The 12430-nt window shown below is 54.1% G+C and overlaps 5 protein-coding genes across 5 annotated transcripts; 2 read left to right on the top strand and 3 right to left on the bottom strand.

Annotated features, from left to right (window-relative positions):
- Positions 1-1596: 1596 nt before the first annotated feature.
- Positions 1597-2330, top strand: COL26b_000913 (uncharacterized protein; the record flags this gene model as incomplete). The annotated part of the gene is given in 2 exon segments (XM_053173876.1): positions 1597-2264; positions 2279-2330. 2 exon segments carry the CDS (start codon positions 1597-1599, stop codon positions 2328-2330), a joined length of 720 nt encoding a protein of 239 aa, XP_053041993.1.
- Positions 2331-3178: 848 nt separating this feature from the next.
- Positions 3179-3891, bottom strand: COL26b_000914 (uncharacterized protein; the record flags this gene model as incomplete). The annotated part of the gene is made up of 2 exons (XM_053173877.1): positions 3179-3649; positions 3859-3891. 2 exons carry the CDS (start codon positions 3889-3891, stop codon positions 3179-3181), a joined length of 504 nt encoding a protein of 167 aa, XP_053041994.1.
- A 1728-nt stretch (positions 3892-5619) lies between these two features.
- Positions 5620-6318, top strand: COL26b_000915 (uncharacterized protein; the record flags this gene model as incomplete). The annotated part of the gene is made up of 4 exons (XM_053173878.1): positions 5620-5868; positions 5927-6007; positions 6077-6246; positions 6303-6318. The coding sequence occupies 4 exons, from the start codon at positions 5620-5622 to the stop codon at positions 6316-6318; spliced, it is 516 nt and encodes a 171-aa protein (XP_053041995.1).
- Positions 6319-7386: 1068 nt separating this feature from the next.
- On the bottom strand, positions 7387-8830 carry COL26b_000916 (uncharacterized protein; the record flags this gene model as incomplete). Its single annotated transcript, XM_053173879.1, has 2 exons — positions 7387-8197; positions 8265-8830. The coding sequence occupies 2 exons, from the start codon at positions 8828-8830 to the stop codon at positions 7387-7389; spliced, it is 1377 nt and encodes a 458-aa protein (XP_053041996.1).
- Positions 8831-9880: 1050 nt separating this feature from the next.
- COL26b_000917 (uncharacterized protein) lies at positions 9881-12111 on the bottom strand (the record flags this gene model as incomplete). Its single annotated transcript, XM_053173880.1, has 5 exons — positions 9881-10320; positions 10375-10744; positions 10795-11387; positions 11448-12000; positions 12067-12111. 5 exons carry the CDS (start codon positions 12109-12111, stop codon positions 9881-9883), a joined length of 2001 nt encoding a protein of 666 aa, XP_053041997.1.
- Between the last annotated feature and the right edge of the window lie 319 nt (positions 12112-12430).

Below are 12430 nucleotides of genomic sequence, written 5' to 3' on the forward strand. Positions count from 1 at the left end.
GAGAATCTGCGAAATGTCGTGCTGAATGTGTTGGAAATCTCGATGGAGGTGTGATGATCAACCCAAACTGAGGAGACGAGGAAAGGTAAGCGAAGACAGTGATGGGGAGCAGGTACTGAAAGCACACGGAGACCTGGCCTCAAAACTTGAAGCTCCCGCCAATTTCTGGGATATCGCAAGCTTGTTGCTGTTGTTGATGTATGATATTGCAACAAAAATCATGTTTCCTTTCACACGGGCACAGACACCTTACCTCTCTGTCATGAGGGATCATTCGAAGCGATACCAAGCTTATTCATTATGGCTCATCCCCATTACCAAACTCGCATGATGACAGACTAGAATATGCTTTGCACGAGCAAGTCTTCATTCAGGGTTAGTCTACAAGTCTACGGTCTTGCTACTAGGCGAACAGGCGAGATTATGTGTCGACTTCACTGAATGCTTTAGAAGGCTCGGAAGGTCGGCGGGTGTTTATCTCAAATACATGGCACTCGACTGGAGCTGGCTTGCTGATTCTGTAAACATCTATACTTCGGTCTCAGAATCCATAGGTTGTGGTTATGAGTGACTGCTAATCACGACATGTGTAGCATCTATGTCCCTGAAGCTTTCGGGGACCTAGAAGGTTTTACATCTTTTTGAAGGCAGAATGAATGCGATTCAAGTAGCTGATAAAAGTTTCGTTGGGTCGTATGAATGGCAAGTTTGTATTCATGGCAACTTTGAAAAAGATCAGTAAAGTGTAGAGAGTCCCCAAGTGAAGAAATGCGCTCACGTTCTGTGCAAAATAGCAACCCACGACGCTATGTCCATGGAGTGAATATCAAAATGAAACTACAGAGCGCTTGAAATCTCATGCCTGCAAGCAATTCATCATATATACCAAGCCTGAAGTTTAGGTGCATGTTGTAGGCTAATATACGACTGTGGTATAAGACTGAATAGTCCGAGTATTCAATAAATCAAGGAGAAAATCTATTTTAGCGAACCTGGATTCAAACGGGTTAGCAGATAACGACCCTTAGATTGCAATAGAGACAGAATCTTCTCGCATCAATAGTAGCATCTGGATCCCATACAAAGAAACAACACCCTCACGAGAGACCTGTGTTCATACTTAGCCATCAACAAGGCAATTCTTTCACCTCAAAGGACCAAATTTCAATGTTACGAATTCTATCACACTCTTCAACTACCTACAAGGATACCTTGAATGACATGAAACAAAAGAGAAGATGAACGCTTGCCAAAGAAAATCATGTGGATATAATACAAGGCAACAAGCTTGAAATATGTTGTCTGATAACAAGCCGTTGTGTTTCCTCATATCTCCCTTTGTCTGGAAAGCACCAGTCTCTGAAAGAGTCGAGAAGATGATGTTGATAAGTAGAAAAGATCTCAACAGCGACAGTCAACGAATTTCTTGTTTTCTTCAGAGACATACTTATCATACTACGCAAACACCAAAATCAAGAGCATCGCAACCCATCCGATCCCCCTAGGGAACAAGAGACACTTTAGACTACCACAACCGTAGAACCCATCGCGACCAATACCAACAGCAACAAAACAAAACCAACAGCAGCCGCCACCATGTGCTACGGAATCATGTCATACTCATGCTCCCACAGCATCAAGAAACGCTTCACCTGCCGGGAGGTCCCCAAAGACGCGCCCTGGAGCTGCCACGCCGTGATGACAACCCTCTGCGGCGCCCGTCCCGGCGAGCAATGCGACCAGATCCGCGCAGACAAGCACTTCAACGTCCCCCACAGCTGTCCCGACTGCCAGGCCGCCGACGAGTCCGGGGCTCTCCCGCACAGCCGTACCACCCATAACCGCTTCAAATCACAGCTGGGGCCCGAGGGCCTGCGTGCCTCGCGCCTGCGCAAGGAGGCGGCGGACAAGAAGAAGGAGGCGGAGCGCGCCGCATACCGGGACAACCGCATTGCCGGGCAGATCGCCCGGCGAAATGCGACCGCTTACCTCGACCACCCGCCCATGCAGATGCCGTCTGTCGTCAGTGTTCCGCTGGGTAACCGGGCAATGAGCCAGGAACCGTCATATGGTGCACTTCGGCCCGGCGCCCTTAGCCCTTTGCAAGTCATGCCGCCGGCTGCGGACGATGAGTATGACCCCGATGATGAATCCGTGAGCGTGAAACGACCCGACGTGGATCGGTATGGGTATGGCCAGTACCGACGGGACGAGCAACAGCAGAGCGAACATGGCATCGACCCGCATGGAAGCTACAAATCTAGGTACGCATCGAGAGACTTGACGCCGAGCAGACCAGCTCCCTCGAGACCAAACAGGGCGAGACCTGATCCTCTTCGACTCCCCCCTCGTTCTCGTTCTTCAGATGACTATATTCCAATGTCGCCAACGTCGCCGCTTGACGACGAGCCGATTCGGCCTCGCCGTGGTCGGCGGGGCTAGAGGCCCAACCCCCTGAGGTCCTTCGGGTCGCTTCGCAAGACGCACAGCCAAAAGCTGGCAGGAAAGAGTCCGAAAAAACTGGCCCAGTTTCATGATCTCAAGAGAATTCTCAGCTCACCCACTCGCCCGAATGCCCGTACAGACTCCGTCATCTCGGAGTCCGAATCATTGGTTTGCCAAGATGCTCTGGCGGTGGAACGTGGGATGCCTTAGCTCACCCTCGCTGGGTACGATGACGGTCTGTGAAGACGATTTGGTGAGTGAATGCTTCGTCCTGTTGAACTATGTACTCGTTTCATGCATTTTTGCTGCAATTGACATAGACAGATAGAGCCTCCTTTCCCTGCCCAAATAGAACAATAACCGAAAACAAGCAACGCGCAAGGGTCCAGTGCAAACTCTCGTTGGCAAGTGTCATGACTCGACCAAGATACAGATCCAATGACTGACAATCTGTATACGCGTGGGCTGAAATTGGTATCTGATGAAAGTACTCCGTCCTGTGAAGTGATGGCGCCTGCCCGAATGCTTCCATGCGGCGGGTCCTGTGCCCGTTGATTTCTCTGTTCAACCACTGCTTCCCCTTGTAACCTCGTTGCCCTATGTTTGCTGATACCTGTTGACAGGTGAGTGCGGCACTTGACGTCGGGCCGGCGTCTACAGTGCGATTTTTCAAAGAATTGCGGAATACTCGCATTGCCATCGTGGAGGTTGTGCTGGCTGGCTTGCGTGTAAACTATTGGGCCTTGCCGTTCTTGGCCTCTCCATTGGCCTTAGAGGCCTTGAACTTGGCAATCTCCTTCTGGACGGCCTTGTCGACGCGTGCCTTCAGCTCCGCGCGGTAGCCCAGCTTGAAGAGAAACTCGAGCCAGACGAACAGAGGGGCCAGGAAGACGGCCTGGATCAGATTATCCAGCAAAGCAGGGGCACGGCCCTCAAAGGCGCCGTGTCCGATGAACTGGAAGATCCAGCAAACGACGTGGACGCCGATGGCGACCTTGTTGGTCAGGTCGGGATTCTCGAGCCTGAAAGAGTTGCCGGCTGCAGTGGCGCCCAAGCAGATGGCGGCCAGCAGGGTGCCGGCGACAGGCTCGAGGAGCACATACAGTCCACCCCAGGTCAACGCTGCAAGTGTTCCCAGGTTAAGATCTAGATTGGGGACTGTGAGCCAACTTGGGAGAGGAATGAGAGTTCCTGTGTTGGTGGCCTAAGAAATATGAATAAGCTGAACTGCAAAGACCCGAGTGTCAATGCATTAGTCACTTACGAGACAAAATCCCGAGAAAAGGATCATGGGCACGCATGCCATGTGAATGCCAATATTGACAGTGTTATGGTGGTATGCGCCATACTTTTTTTTGACGAAATTAGCAGTGAACGGACGACGAGACTTCAGAGGCTAAGCTGTAAACTCACAAAGGTCAAGTGTTTTTCCAAGTCAAGAGACATGTTTGCGGTTTTGGAGATTGGATGATGTTGAGATCTAAGCCAAAGCGAGGCAGGTGATGGAAGCCGAGGATTGCTGCAGGACCTGAACGAGGCTGCAAGCAGGGTCGAGGCTCAGCCGCAGCAGAAGGGATGGTCGGGAGTGCGAGCAGATTAGACGGGCGAAGGGTGGTGCGACCCAGAGTCTAGACAGTGTCGATCTCTACCTTAGTTTCCAACGATGGGAGTGCTGTATGTTGCGACAGGTCGGGTTGGCGATGTCAAGGCCGTAGAGTAGGATGGAAAATGAAGGAATGCCGCGGTGTTCCGGACTGGACAGGACAGGGTTGCAATGGTGTTCATATGCGTCCCACTCGCGCACAGCACGCCTGAAGGGTGAGTGCGCCGTACGGTGGAAGTGGACGCCCGTGGGGCCGGCCGCTGGGCGCGTTTTTGCTTCGGTTCGGGGAGGTTGTAGGGGAAGGACCGCTGGGATCTAACTTCGAGGAGCCCAAAAGGCAGGTCGAAGGACCACGGAGCCCAAGGCTAGCAGGTGACAAGCGCGATAGGAGCGGCTTCTGACTGGAGATTTGGGTGATCGAGTCCACTAAAAACCGCTAAACGTGCATGCAGCGAACATACGACCTGCCTCGCCCAATCTGATGCCGTGGATTTGTCGTGTGAGCGCGTTGGGGGGCTGGAGAGGCTTTCGACCGGCTGCCCAGATTCAACGACGTGATTCGGTTTTTGGAGGAGTGTAGAGGTTGGCCGAGCAGACATAGGCCCAGACACAGACACTAAGGCAATTGACCCGAGGCACCTTGACCGCATAAGAAGCCGACCAGCCCTCATCTCATCACCACTCAAATTTAGTCTGGACGGCACCACGACTGACTTTAGGGTTGCGGTTTCTGCCGTCCGTGGCGCCACCCTGTCGCATTCCTTCGCCTCTCGCGGCCCGTACACTGTCATCTCACCAATCTTGCTATCGTGCATACAGTCCTGAAATCGGGCCTCGCACTCCATGCAGACTTTCCTTCATCCCGACTCTTGTCCATGGAGTAAGGGAGGTACGGCATTGTACGCGGTAGGAGACTGGGGGGCCACGAGCATGTCGCGTTAGCGCAGGCGCGTTAAGTGCGACATGCCAAAGTGTGGCTGGTATATTCGTGGCACATGCAGTCCTAGCATGAGCCACAGATATACGTGTGTGGCTTGACTCTCTGCGCCGGATGTGGCTGGGCAAGGCCAGAAAATTAACGAGCCACATTTGGTAGCTGCACCTCAACTCAACCCATCGTCTTCAGCCTCGCCTTGTGCAACCTTTCTCTCTTCAACCGTCGAGTCACCGACGACGGCGCATCACCTTCCTCCAACGGCGCGCAGTGGCACCTTCCATTAAAAGTTTCCTGACAATTTGCGGTTCTCTTTCGTACTCTAATATTGCGCTTGCTCTCACGAGACTTCCAGCGTGCCAGCGACGTCACACGCGATCGCTCGCTCCTGCTGTTTTGAAGGCCATAGAGCTCTAAGAAGCACCTTTGGAACTCGCGCATCTAGGCCACCTTCTTTATCAAGTCGATCGCGTCGTCCAATTAGACCTTCCGCCGCGCAAACCCCTCCCATCGTGTCCTCCTCGATCGCGTCCGATATACACCTGACTTCTTGCTCGACCAAATTTGGGCGACGACGAGCCGATTGAAGTTAGCAAGCGATCCTACCTCCCGCAAGCACGCCGTACCTCTTGCGAAAATGTTCTTCCTTTACAATATGGAGCGCAGGGTTACCCTGCACCCTTCGTACTTTGGGCGCAACATGCACGAGCTGGTCACGAGCAAGCTGCTGAAGGACGTCGAGGGAACCTGCGCCGGCAGCTACTACATCATTTCTATCATGGACACCTTCGATATCTCCGAGGGTCGCATCCTTCCGGGCAGCGGTCTGGCCGAGTTCACCGTGGGCTATCGCGCGGTCGTGTGGAGGCCCTTCAAGGGCGAGACGGTAAATGCTACAAATCTGCCTGGCTCTGTCGCGAAGCGGATTCTGACATGACCCCCAGGTTGACGCCGTGGTTTACTCGGTCAACCACCAGGGCTTCTTCGCCCAGGCAGGACCCTTGCGCCTCTTCGTGTCGGCTCATGTACGTCCCCGCTTCCGCGCCAGCCAGGCAGGACCTCAAAATCACTAACTGCGAGCCTCTCTATTCTAGCTGATTCCCTCTGAGATCAAGTGGGATCCCAATGCCACGCCGCCACAGTTCACCAACAATGAGGACACCATCATTGAGCCTGGCACGCATGTGCGCGTCAAGGTTATTGGTACGAGAACGGAAGTCGGTGAGATGTGGGCCATTGGCAGTATCAAGGAGGACTACCTTGGGTATGTTGTCCTTCAGGGAACCATCGATTGGCCTCGCTCACAAACATCTCGAAAAGCTGTCTACAGGATTAGAAACCTTGAAAAGACGAATGGATCCAAGAGGCTTTGGCCCCGCGCCACTGGGCCGAGCCGTTCTCCGTTGTATATGGCGGCACTGCTCCCACCGCTGGAAGCCAAGCCAATACGTCTAGACCCATTTGCCGACCGTGTTGGAGGACATCCTTTCCTGCTAGGGCAAGAAGTCTTGCCCATCAGCGAAGAGGAAGCCGTGGCTGCAAGAAGGCCGGGCTTCGGCAGAACCGCCACGAGAACCACTCGCGGACCCATTTTCTGCAAAATTGAGCCGCTTATGAGAAAGCAAAAGATAGACAAAAGTTTGGGGGGCAAGAGGGGCGTACACATGCCCCAGTCAAAGAGAGAGCGCGCCATTGAAAAGAATTTCGACGCAAGGCATCAGTTTGCGTCTTCACAGTTGTACACTAACTTTCTCACATTCTACGAAATGAAAAAGCAAGCCATGAGAATACAGTATAGAGGCACCTTGAGCCGTGACTGGTGGGGATGAATCTTCTCTTGACGACGGCAACATCGTTCGCTCACATTACACACCACGGCATGAGCGCACGGCAATCGTTCGGAAAGAGTCTGTATCATGATCCTGTTACGCTGATTCGTTGAGACGCCGCTGTCGACCTACGAACCTCCCTCTCCGGTTTGACCAAACTTTTCTCTAAAACGAAAAAAAATCAAAAGTAGGTAGAAAAGAAAAGAGACCCAGAGGACCCCTCACTTTTCTCCCTTTCTCTCAGCTCATCATCAGCTCTATAACTCGATGGTTTGGTTCGGGTTCTCTCCTCCATCCACACACGTCCCGTTTCCTTTTCCCCTCCTCGCCGTAATTACATAAAAAGACACACGTTCAAAGGTTTCCCCCATTTGTCCCATGGAAAATTTCGCTCTCGTTTCTTTTTTTAACCTGATCGCCAACCCTTCCCTTCCCACCCATACCATGACGCTATGTGAAAGAGTTGGCCAAAGTGGTTAAAACGGAGCGAAGAAGACAACAGGTGAACCACATTCATGAAATTTCCGCGTAGACGATCTCTCGACAAATCACCGGGCTCAATAGGTGCCCTTCTCTTATTCGTCGTTGTCCGTCCTCTCCTTGGGCTCACGGGGCTCCCTAGGCTCGCGGGGCTCGCGAGGCTCTCTGGGCTCACGCTGCTGTCCGTCACGGCGCTGGCCGCCCCTCTGCTGACGACCGCCGCTGCCGCCCTCCTTGTCGGCGTTCAGCTTGCGCTCCGCCTCCTGCGCCTCGCGCTCCTTCTGGGCCTTGGCGTTGGCCTGCTCCTTGCGGATGACGTCGTGCAGGTTCGACAGGGTGCCCTTCCAGCTGTCCAGGCGGGTGGCGAGCTCCTGCCATTGCCTGGTGCCGAAGACGCGGTAGGTGACCTTGTGGACGAGGAAGACCTGGTCCTGCTGGGAGAGCTTGCCCTCGACGAGGCCGGCGCGGATCACGTCAATGGCCCACCTCTCGACGTCCTCGGCGGGGACCTGGAGAGCCTTCGCGACGGCGGAGTACTCGATGCGGCGGGAGGTGGTCTGGGCGGCGAGGGAGGCGAAGGTGAGGAGACGCATCTTGCGGTGGAGGCGGTCGTGGTCGAGCTTCTCCTTCTCGAGCCAGCCCTGGTGCTCGTCGTTGAAGTCGTTGTAGTCCTCGAGGTCCTGCTCGGCGACGATGTCGAGGAGCTGGGAGTAGACGGGGTGCGTCTCGGACAGGTTCTGCACGGTGGGTATGCTGCGGATGTCGGTGAAGAGGAAGTGTGTGTTGGAAAGCAGGGCGTCGCGGACCGCGCGGAGGGACAGGCGCTGGGCGTCCTCGGAACCGACATCGTCCTTATCGTCTGCGTCAAAGGTGCGTAGGGCCTTGAGAATGTATTCGTAGCTCTCCCTGTCTGGGTATTAGTCTCCGATGCTTTGTCTTTCCAACTCTTCCAACGAAAAAAGAGACGACTCACTCTTCCTTGCCGGCCTCCTTGGCGACCTCGGCAATCTCCTCGTACATCTGTCTCTGGAACTCGTCGCTGGTCTTCCAGTCCGCGAACCAGTCGGGGAGCTGCTTCAGGTAGGGCTGGATGGTGTCGAACATGGCGTTGGCCTTGAGGAAGCGCAGGATGGCCATGAAGACGTTGTAGCGTATCGGGTTCTCGGGGGCGATGAGGTTGAAGATGGTGCTCAGGGCGTTGAGGCTCAGACCGACGCCGTTGACGGGGCTGGAGGCGATGGGCTTGGAGAAGGCCTGGCAGAGGGTCGGGAGGTGCTTCTTGGGGTCCTCGGACTGGAGGACGAGGTGGACCATGAGGTTGGACGCGGCGGTGAACTCCTTCTCGGCCACCGACGTCAGGGCCGTCGACGAGCGCACCAGCTTGGACAGGACCTCCTCCTTCTTGGCCTCGTTCTCGACGAGGGGCTTCACCTCGTCGGCGATGTGAAGGTAGTCGGCCATCTCGCGGGCGAGCTCCTGGAAGGAGCCGTCGACGAAGAGCAGCTGAGGCTGCGCCTGTTGCTTCGCTCCCGCCGCCATGATTGCTGGTTTTTCGCGGTATCTGACGAGGGTTGTCGGGCCTTCGGGTTGAGAGGGGGGTGGGATGCGGTTGATTGCGGAGGTGTTGGCAAATTTGGCTGGGAGGAGGAGTAAGAGAGGGACCCCGGAAAAAAAGAGAATGCGAAAGTGTGTAGAGGGGCGTGTGGTTTGCGGACGACGGAGACAGGGGGTCGCTCTGTCGTGCGGTATGTCTCTTGCGAAGCCCGTGTCGACCTGCGGTTCGATGGAGGGGTGTGGTGGAGGAGGGCAATTTTCGCTGTTTTCTGCCACCCGACCGACTTGTGGGCTTACCTAGGCGAAGGCGGTGAAGCCAGGCCACGGTGCCCCACGCCGTGGCGGGGTACCACTGTGACCTGGTATTTGATGGATGAGGCTCTGTATTCACCAGAACTGTACTTGAAAGCTTATTACTCAAAGCTTTACTTCATAGACAAGTGAAAATGGCCCTAGTCGTGTTCTCAGAAGTAAAATCTTGCACCAAATTTCTAGACCACAACGTCGAAACGCTTTTAGTTCCTCTGTTGACACGGCCCCACCTCGGGCTGCCCCATAATGACAGTGGAGGCTCCGGTTTCCGCTCGGAGCCGGTATGGCAGCGGCAGTTGTTTCCGCCCTACTTGTCGAAACGGTGCCGGTGTAGCAAACAACCCGAACGCTTGGGATACTGCATATTCGGAGACAAAATCTGAGGTTTAGCAACACACACTCTCATCCATTATGCGTAGCATGCCGAAAGCCTTGCCCTCATTAAAAGGTTTATATTGTCTCCATAATGTCAGATATGTCAGGACGCCAACTTTTGCCGTTCCCATCCAGCCTCTCGGACACCTAAATAAGACAAAAATAAATACACCCCCTGTTCACTGAGGGGATGTCATCACCGGCCCTACAGTCAACACAGAAATGGTCTCCATGGCTCGGATGGTCAAGAAACAAACAAATCCATGACCTTCGCCGACTGTATCTATGACTCGCGCGTCCCATACCCTAACCATGCTCCTAACAATTCACCAAAGTTATTATAACCCATTATTCCTCCTTGCTACCATTCTGGGCTTCTGTAGAAATGTCGGCCTTTGAATAGATGCTATCGCCGTCATCGCCAAACAGAGGCTGATCTCCCTTGCCGCCCATCTCCACGAATTCGTCAACGTTTCTTTGTGACGCAGGGTCGGCCTCCTTCGGTGTCATGGTCGTCTTCGTCGTGTTCTTGGAATAGATCTTGACTGGTTTCTGCTTAGGGCCAGGGGATCTTTCCGCAACTGCTACCGAGTTCATTGAGCTGAGTAGTGTCCGCTCTCTGACGACACCGCGGCGATGGACTTCTAAGCCCTGTATGCCGCCCACCAAGCCGTCGGTGCTGTCGTTGACTCCTGGTTGCTTCTGCGTCATCCAGGGGTGGTTGAGGCATTGGTCAACTGTAAAACGACGCTCGGGATCAACTACCAGCATTGAGTCGATAAGGTCCACTATCATAATGTTAGTCATGACGCATCGTTTTGTAGCGCTTCTGGGTCACCTACGAGCAGGGTCGCCTACTGAGTCCCAGTATGGCGAAGGGTAATCGAACCGGCCGCTCTTGATCTGTTGCGACAGCGTGAACGGGAAGTCCTTGGAATACAGTTCGTCTGAAAACGGCGGGAAGCCGCACAGGCAGATGTAAAGGACAACTCCGAGTGACCAAATGTCGACAGCCTTGGTGTACTTCCGGTGCCTACCCTCGGCCAAGATTTCAGGCGCCACATAGCTGGGTGTTCCGCACAGCGTCGTCGTGAATGACTCTTCACCAATAATTTTAGCCAAACCGAAATCAGCCAGCTTCACGTGCAAGTCTCTGTCGACCATCAGAATGTTCTCTGGCTTAATGTCCCTGTGGACAATGTTGCGATCATGCTTCTCAAAGTTAGCGGGCGGAGGACATCAAATGTCGTCGCAAAACTTACCAGGTACTTGATGCCCTGGAACAATTGCGTAAAGAGTTTGCGCGACTCATCCTCGGTAAGCTTTTGCTTCATGACGATGAAGTTGAATAGTTCGCCTTCCGGAGCCAGCTCGAGGACAAGGTACACCGCATTACGTTCGTTAAACGTGTCTTTCAAGCATAGAACGTTGGGGTGACTAACGCCCATGAGAACGGCAATCTCCTGTTGCAGACCCTCCTGTTTCGATCTCTCCTCCATGCCGGCAGTCTTTGTGAAGATCTTGACGGCGTACCTTTGACCAGTAGATTTTTCGACACAAAGGAAGACCTCGGCGAAGTGGCCCTTGCCAAGTTTCTCCAGTAGCGTGTACTGCTGAAGAAAAGCGCTCGTCTGCCGGCTCTTGGGGTATCTGAAGATGAAACGAGCCTTGTCGAGCACCGCGATCTCGTCCTGCTCCTGGAGCTCTCTGCGCTTGTTGCGACCCACGTTGGCTTCATTGACATAAGTTCCGTTGCTAGACAAATCCTCCAAGATAGCCACGGTGTCACCGCCTTTGTTCTCCGTAAATAACAGGCAGTGTCGATTTGATACCACCGGGTCTTCAACAACAATGTCTGCCTTTTGTCAGCGCTGTCGTAACCCCATTAGAATGGAACCCAATTCGCAAAGCTTACCACACTCCGGATGACGTCCAATCAGGTATCCACCCGAGGCGACGCCCTTGATCTTGGTCTTTTCGTAGGCCTCCTCTTCCTTCTTCAGGGGCGATTTGCCCTTCCTATCTACCGGCTCCGTCTCCTTAGCCTCGAGCTTGTCCGGCATAGGGCATGCTGCCCTCTTCTTCATGACCAAGCACTTGCCGTACTTGGTGTCTAGCGGGAACAGGTAGCCCCAGACGCCCTCCTTCACCTCGTCCTCGACCTCGTCACATAGCACATCCTTGTTATCGGCCGGGTACTGGGAAAAAGCCTGTGTGTCCTGTGGAGGTGAGGAGAGGTTGGTGTGTGCCTGGGACTGGGAGTTGTCGTCCTTTTCGCGGTGGTTAACCTGGCTGGGGCGACCCTCGGGAGGCGTCGCGGTAGGCTCCTTATACACATCGTCCGAGTCTCCGGATCGCGTCACGGGCGACGGAAGGTGCTGTTTGTGGGAAACCGGGGTCTTATCGACGGATAACCTCTCGGAGCGGCGGGGCTTCTTCGCCTCCGTGTCTGAGTCTGGCAGAGAACCCTTTGCCAGGGGAAGACGGTTTAGGATCGCACACCAGAAGGCCGGGCAGATTAACAAGCGACTCACTCTTGGACGTTTCAATTGGCTCTTCTCTTCGCGCGGGGGCGCCATGGCCTCGGTTATACGAGGCAGTCAAGGCGTGCTTCGCGGGTGATGGTGGATTGGTAGTGGTATTGAGAGGCAGCAGTAGAGACGTAATAATGGATCCCCAGGTAAGATGATGTGGCGATGGTCTGTATAACAGGCCGAGAAAGGATAGAGAAGCGGTCTTGTGCACAACAGCCTGGGGTATGATGTGTACGAGCGTGAATATGGAAACTTGTATGATGGAACTGTGGGAGTGTTGCCTAAGGGAGAGCAGATGGCGAGGCTCTCATTAATAAACCAGAGTGCAAGAAAGGCAAGGCCAAAGGACGGAGCGACGGTGTGC

Source organism: Colletotrichum chrysophilum (genome assembly GCF_026319265.1).
Source record: "Colletotrichum chrysophilum strain AFK26 chromosome Unknown scaffold_4, whole genome shotgun sequence".
NCBI lineage: Eukaryota > Fungi > Ascomycota > Sordariomycetes > Glomerellales > Glomerellaceae > Colletotrichum > Colletotrichum chrysophilum.